The sequence below is a fragment of the Montipora foliosa genome, chromosome 8, assembly GCF_036669935.1.
Source record: "Montipora foliosa isolate CH-2021 chromosome 8, ASM3666993v2, whole genome shotgun sequence".
NCBI classification, from domain to species: Eukaryota; Metazoa; Cnidaria; class Anthozoa; order Scleractinia; family Acroporidae; genus Montipora; species Montipora foliosa.
Genome location: NC_090876.1, coordinates 10,353,489 through 10,360,988, shown reverse-complemented (window position 1 = coordinate 10,360,988; position 7,500 = coordinate 10,353,489). Strand labels below are relative to the sequence as shown.

The 7,500-nt window shown below is 39.5% G+C and overlaps 1 protein-coding gene across 1 annotated transcript in view; it reads left to right on the top strand.

Annotated features, from left to right (window-relative positions):
- The window catches only part of LOC137968241 (A disintegrin and metalloproteinase with thrombospondin motifs adt-1-like), a 31,525-nt gene that overhangs the window by 9,573 nt on the left and 14,452 nt on the right, over positions 1-7,500 (top strand). Inside the window, exon 3 of the mRNA XM_068814854.1 lies at positions 4,397-5,591. Coding sequence (XP_068670955.1) covers positions 4,397-5,591 — 1,195 coding nt within the window. The remainder of the gene's footprint in view (positions 1-4,396; positions 5,592-7,500) is intronic.

Sequence of the window (7,500 nt, the reverse complement as noted above, 5' to 3'; positions counted from 1 at the left end):
TCTGTCATATGGTAAGCACTGAAGTCGCAGATTACAAAGTGTGCGCACGCCCCCTGCTAAAGGTAACATACATACATACATGCATGCATAGACTTTATTTCATCTCGAATTTAGAATAAGAACAAGAGCCAATATCTTCGAGACATTACATTTACAGCTAAAATACATAGCACATACAGATACCTACTAAATACATAATATTTAAAGATATATTGATTAAAAAGAAAAGCTGCATTACAAAATGCGGCCCTGGATTCTCTTTTGAAACCAATCAACTCAGTGGTACGGATAAAATCAGGTAGCGCATTCCGCAACTTAGCTCATACGTAAGAAAAAAGAACTAAGACCATAACTGGTTGTTCTCTAGGTTTATTGAGGAACAGAATATAATTTCCGCGAAGATCATGCCTAAGAAGAGGACGGGAGAGAAAACGTATTTTTCATGATGTAAGCAGGAAAACCCTTTCTTAAAAAGAAAACAAAAAAAAAATACTTTTATAAAGTAATATGAGGAAATTTTGAATACGCTTATTGCACAGAGATGTAGAGTTTGACCTTAGTAGTAAGAGGACAGGTAACCTGCAAATATAAATCTCGTTATTCTCTTATTTACATTATAACGTTTCTTTGACACGAGGATTACAGCGAAACGAAAGCACAACTTTTAATTGTCGCGAATTTTCTATGTGAAAAACTTGTTCAGAAATCCAAAACTGAAATCCAGCAATAACGTATTGTGCTAGTAAGTTGGTTCCAGCGGTTGAAAATACAATATATCTTTAATGGCAAAAGGTTGACGAAAAAATAAGCTAAAATACTTGAAGAAAATACCTAATTGTAACTAAGACAAAAAGATCGATCGTTTGAAAAATACGGTTGAAATAACTATTAAAATAACGTTACTATTTCATAATTCTTTTTTCCAAGTTCAAATTACAGGGAGAATTTCTATCCTAAAGCGCCGCTTCAAAGGGAACTTAACTGGAACATTTGAATGGGTACCCAACAATAACGTTTTCTAACACATTTATCAACAGGTTGAAAATTATAAAACTAGTGGAAAAATCTATATAGTATAAAAACGTATACAGAAAAGGTTGCAAATCAAGTTTAGTCCATCGTGACTCAGATACCTAGGCTATGACTTTAAGTTTGTGAGTCTGGTTTGGGATTGTATGAGCAGCCTCGCCTTTGCCTTCGCCAGCCCCAGTCCCGCTGAATCCCGGTAATGCGCAGCAATTCTATTAAAGTCAACTCCCTGTAACTGAATATTCCTAGCTTCCCTTCTCCGATTATTGGGCAGTTTTTCATTTGTCTTTTACAGTGTTGCCCAGCTCAGAGGGAGGCGCGGTGGCCTCATGGTTAGTGTGCTCGACACCGGATCGAGTGGTCTGGGTTCGGGGCCTGGCCGGGGACGTTGTGTTGTGTTCTTGGGCAAGACACTTTACTCTCACGGTGCCTCTCTCCACCCAGGTGTATAAATGGGTACCGGTGAATTTAATGCTGGGGGTAGCCCTGCGATGGACTAGCATCCCATCCAGGGGGGAGTATAAATACTCCTAGTCGCTTCATGCTACAGAAACCGGAGATAGCGCCGGCCTGATGAGCCTTCTGGCTCGTAAGCAGAGACTTTACCTTTTACCAGCTCAAACAGCGACATATTTTGGCTGTGGCAATACTTTACAGCCCAAATCTTCTACATCTCCACCTCCTGGAGATCTTATCATCGTTTCAAAAATGGCGAGAGAATGGACTTACCAAGGGAAACTATTAAGAAAGCTGGAAAATGTTTATTCTCACTGTCATGTTCACTGTATAGTTCCTCTAGCAATCGAAACTTTGCTCACAATAACGCACAAGCAATACTTAAAGGTGCTATGTCACGCAAAAAGATGTAAGTAAGTAACCATTTAAAACTGTTGACCAACATAAAATAAATGCAGCAAAAAGAAAGAGAACCATGGATGGACACAAATGGACAACATTGAAACGGATTGCACTTGGGTATTCTTGAAAAACGTCGGCCCGACGTTTTTCAAGTTTATGACTGTGTTGCTAGCCGAAGAGTTTCCACGGTTTTAAACTACTCCTTTATTTCACGGTCATCGCAGGGAGTGTAGACGTTCAAAATCTAAATTACAGAGTTGAAGTTAGTGAAAGAAATGCAAATGTTAACTTAAATCAAAGAAAGACATTTACCCAGTGGCGTCTCACAGTTCTTCTGACTAGCAAGTCATAAAGTTGTAAATTACGTCTATGACGTCATCAAATTATACAAATTGCGGAATGTTCGAAAGTTGCGGCCTTAATTAGCTTGCGCAATACAAGTCACATGTATATTTAGCAATACAATGACAAATCGCCTGGACAAAGGCCGTTCATAAGTTTGCTCAGAATCATCTTGTTTGGGATGTTACAATAACCTTATCAATAACGGAATTCCACATTACCATTTTCGAGTTTTCAACTCGTGAGAATTATGAAATAGTAACGTTATTTTAATAGTTATTGCAACTGCATTTTTCAAACGATTGATCTTTGTTTTAGTTACAGTTAGGTATTTTCTTAAAGTATTTTTGCTTATTTTCCCCATTAAATATATATTGTATTTTCAACCGCTGCATGGAACTAACTTACTAGTACAATACGTTACTAGATAGATTTCAGTTCAAATGTTCCAGTTAAGTTCCCATTAAAATGTTTTTTAGAGAAGCAATGCTCACACGTTATTTTCGTTATTTAGTTTATTTAGTCACCCCGTGTTTTCCATAGACCCCGGCACCCCGGCATCCCGCGCCCCGGCTTTTCCACTAAACCCCTGTCATGGGGCAATTCTTATTCCCTTTAAAATGGCCTCTTTAGCTGCTTATCTGCGTCACAAAATATCTTTAGGGACTGGTCGGCATAGGATGTCGCTCGAACAATTATGAACGATCGCCTTGCATGGTTCAACGAGGCCATACACTGATTTGTAGTTTGTCAATCAGGATGTGATCACGGATCGTCGAGGATGAACGACTTCTGAAAGTCAGCAAGAGACAAACCATTGATGCAGTTGTCTTCTAGGTTGAGTAGCATTTATCAATAACGATAATTGAAGCTGTCAAGCCTGACTACCTTTATACATATAGGAAGTTCCTTTTTTTCTGAGAAAAGTTTACAATGAGTTGTTTGAGTCTGTTCGGAAATCACTAATAATGCGCATGAAGAAATTGATCAAGTTCCATTTTATGATACAAATTTTACCGAAGATGCTATATTTCTATAGAGCAATGACGGATTAAGTCTATGCTGTGATGGGTACCGCCGCCGAACGTCGCAGTAAAATCCGTGTTGAATAATAATACCTCAGAAAATAACACAAACAGCGGTGATAAACATTGTGTTCCAACGCATTTTTTATAAAACTTGAAAAAGCAATTCGTTTTCGTTTTAATTCAACCGTTAATTTATTCCATTTGTATAATTTTCTTTGTTGATTTTGCGGTTTGTGTATCTGTGATTGATCAAATTCGTCGAAAAGAAGAGGAGATATTTTCCCATGGTTTGTGACCATCTGAGAAATATGCTCAAGTTTTTCTGTTTTGTTTCCTTGTTTCTGAGAAACCACGGAAGCGCATCAACAATACTTCTTGGCTCTTTTCACTAGATTTTTTACCTATTTGTTTTTCCTTCTAAAATTTACTCTGATTTTTTAAACTGCATATCTGCGTCACAAAAAACTCTAGGGACTGAGATCTCGTTTCTTAACTTCACGCTTACGATCGAGTCGGACTGATTCTTCATGCTAGGTGATCCTTGTTATCAAAATGCGGACATGTTTAGCTCATCGAAAATCAAATGGGCTGTTGCCTTCACGGTTGCGAAACGAAAGTAACAATTCAGTCAATAAATGACTGCGAAAAGCCGACTAAGCTAAAATCTAGAAAAAAGTGTTCGAGTCCTCAAACATATTTCAAACGTAACCCATTGTTTTTTTCGAGTCGGTGGTTGGGGGGGGGGGGGGGGAAGTGTGGGGGAGGAAACCGTAATAATACGATTTACTTCGTGTTAAAGGCTAGGACCTGATCAAGAAAGACAAAATGTCTGAACAGTTCTTTCAAGGCTTCTAGGAGTTGTCTTTCTCCAGGGTTATTTAAGGTAAAACTTTGGGTGGAAATGTGAATGCTGTCTTCCAACAGACAAATTTGTCAGGAGGAACCTTTCAAACAAAGCCCACGTCTTGAATTTCACAATCATTAATTTCTGTCCAAAATCAATAGATCACATTGATTCCTTGGCTTTGATGATAGGGTCCGCGCTTCACTTCACTCTCCAATCGTGGCTACGCATAGCTCCACCCTTTCCGCCTTTATGCATAATTATTTCCAGAGTTCTTTTATCGGTTTCCTAGTAGATTAAAGGCGGACTAAATACAACAATGCTTTCAGTAAAGTTCTTATTCTTCATTTTGTTGTTGGTTCCACATGACACAGACGGTTGCAGAAGACGACGCAAACGACGATGCCCCACTGCAGACTGTAAAGTAAGTTCTTGGAATTCATGGAGCTCGTGTAGCACTGACACTTGCGGACAGCAAGGTTCGCAGCGACGCAGCAGAACAGTTACATCGTCTGCTTCTTGTGGTGGAGCAGCTTGCCCAACTTTAGATGAAACGCGGCAATGTTACGGTAGTAAGCCGGTGGATTGCCAAGTGAGTTCGTGGGATTCATGGAGCTCGTGTAGCACTGACACTTGTGGACAGCAAGGTTCGCAGCGACGCAGCAGAACAGTTACATCGTCTGCTTCTTGTGGTGGAGCAGCTTGCCCAACTTTAGATGAAACGCGGCAATGTTACGGTAGTAAGCCGGTGGATTGCCAAGTGAGTTCGTGGGATTCATGGAGCTCGTGTAGCACTGACACTTGCGGACAGCAAGGTTCGCAGCGACGCAGCAGAACAGTTACATCGTCTCCTTCTTGTGGTGGAGCAGCTTGCCCAACTTTAGATGAAACGCGACAATGTTACGGTAGTAAGCCGGTGGATTGCCAAGTGAGTTCGTGGGATTCATGGAGCTCGTGTAGCACTGACACTTGCGGACAGCAAGGTTCGCAGCGACGCAGCAGAACAGTTACATCGTCTCCTTCTTGTGGTGGAGCAGCTTGCCCAACTTTAGATGAAACGCGACAATGTTACGGTAGTAAGCCGGTGGATTGCCAAGTGAGTTCGTGGGATTCATGGAGCTCGTGTAGCACTGACACTTGCGGACAGCAAGGTTCGCAGCGACGCAGCAGAACAGTTACATCGTCTGCTTCTTGTGGTGGAGCAGCTTGCCCAACTTTAGATGAAACGCGACAATGTTACGGTAGTAAGCAGGTGGATTGCCAAGTGAGTTCGTGGTCCCAGTGGAGCGCTTGTCCGATTACGTGCGGCGTCTCAGGGATTCAATCCAGCGCAAGAAACCGCATAATCACCGAGAAATGTGGAGGAGCGTGTCGGTACACTCTTCGAAAAACACGGCAATGCCAGAACATTACATGTTTGAACGGAGGAACTCTACAAGAGCAATCATGTTCTTGCAAAGAAGGTTATACCGGCGATTGTTGTGAAACAAGTAAGTTGACTGTTGCCAAAAAAAACAAATTAATGTAGCTTAGGATTCCTAACACGCAAGGGCTAAATTAAACATTGCTTAATTAAAACAGGTCTATACACGTACTGTTCAAACCACTTTAATTTTTTCAGGCTTTTGATTAAATTTTTGGCCCGTTTGTGTCTTCAGATAATCAACTTTTAACATCATTGACACTTAAAACAGTTCCACAGGTTTCTTATTGCAGCGCGAAAACGGTGTTAAGGTAGCTTATGAAAAACATTTACTGGTTGCGCGACTCTGTGCAAGCGTCGAAACTAAAACAAATCTTTTTGCAATCACTGACTGCAATGACGGGCGGGAGAACACAACGAACGCTGAATCTCCACGCGCCTTCCGCAATCATTGACTGATACGTGTAATACAGCTCTGTATACTAAAATTAACTTACCCTCCGTGTGATCGCTTGAATAGCGCTGGAAAGACGCGAATGTCACGGTGTTGAACAAGTCGACTGCCAAGTGAGCCCATGGTCCCAGTGCACAGCAAAAAAAAGCAGAGTAAATTGAACTCAAAATAGTGAGTAAATCGTTGCATCCATAGTAACTCATTATATTGAGTACCCAGTAGTAGAAATGTTGAGTAATTTATACTCTCGGGATGGAGTAAGTTTACTCAGGGTGAGTTAACATACTCAGTTGTATGAGTAAGAGTACTCATACATTGAGTAATATTAACTCAAATTTAGAGGTAAAAGTACTCAAGAGAGATGCATCCATACTAACTCTTTATTTTGAGTAGACTGATTATCTACTCATAGATTGAGTAACACGTACTCTACATTTTGAGTAAAACAGAAATTTACTCACACAACGAGTTTTAATAGTACTCAAGATATTGAGTAAAATACATGTATAAAAGTACCCTACATATCGAGTAAAACAAAATGGCATTTTCAATTCAGCTGAATAAAAGTTTATCCGATTAAAAATCACCATACTTACATCATAATCATAAACGTAATCTTTATACGTTCGAAATAATTTTAGTAATTTTACTCGTTAGTTACATGTAATCCGTGACAAATACTTCTGCTTAGTACTCCCTAAATCATTTAATACTTTGGTATAATAGGCACCGACTATTACGCCTCCTTTCATGGATTAAAATAATCACTCTTAATGTTTTGTATTTATAAAAATAATACTCTCAAAAAACCTAAATAATAAGGAATTTACATTTTTTTTCTTCAGTTTGCAAAGCCAACCTAAAAGCTCACTTTATATGAATAAAAATATTGAATGTTGTATGTAATCAAAAGATTTCCTGGTTCTCCAACAAGATGGAGGAGGTCTATGTTTATGTTTTGACTAATTTTTGTTTCTTTGTTGTTTTTAATTTTTTTTCATGTTTACAGCTCCCAAAACACTAGATGACCACTTATCTCTTTCATCTTAGGTACCGTTTACCAGAGCTGTCATTGACATATTAGCACTGTTACAGTTTAGTACACTAAATCTGGCCATTATTATACAACAGGTGACCTTGAAGAGTTGTAAATTACAAATGCATGTATGTTATGGCAATGTATCTACAGCAATTGACAGCTAAAATTCCTGGAGTATTCAAGGAGTATTCCAGTGCCAGACTAAACTAAGTTTTCAAAGAGTGCTCAGCACAAGCTGAGATGCACTTATCACAAAATCACATTGTGCACTCAATCAGTTTTCATCTCTTAGAGCAGAAGCACGTGACCCTGAAGTGTGTAACTTGCAACTTTTTTCCCTTGGAACAAAGCTGGGGATTCTAGGACACCAATTTTATGCCCAAAAATAAGATTGAAGCTGCATGCACAGGAAAATGCATGAGCTATGTTACATCCACATAAGAAATTTTTAAACTCGAAAAACCCCAGCGCTGAACCAGAGTT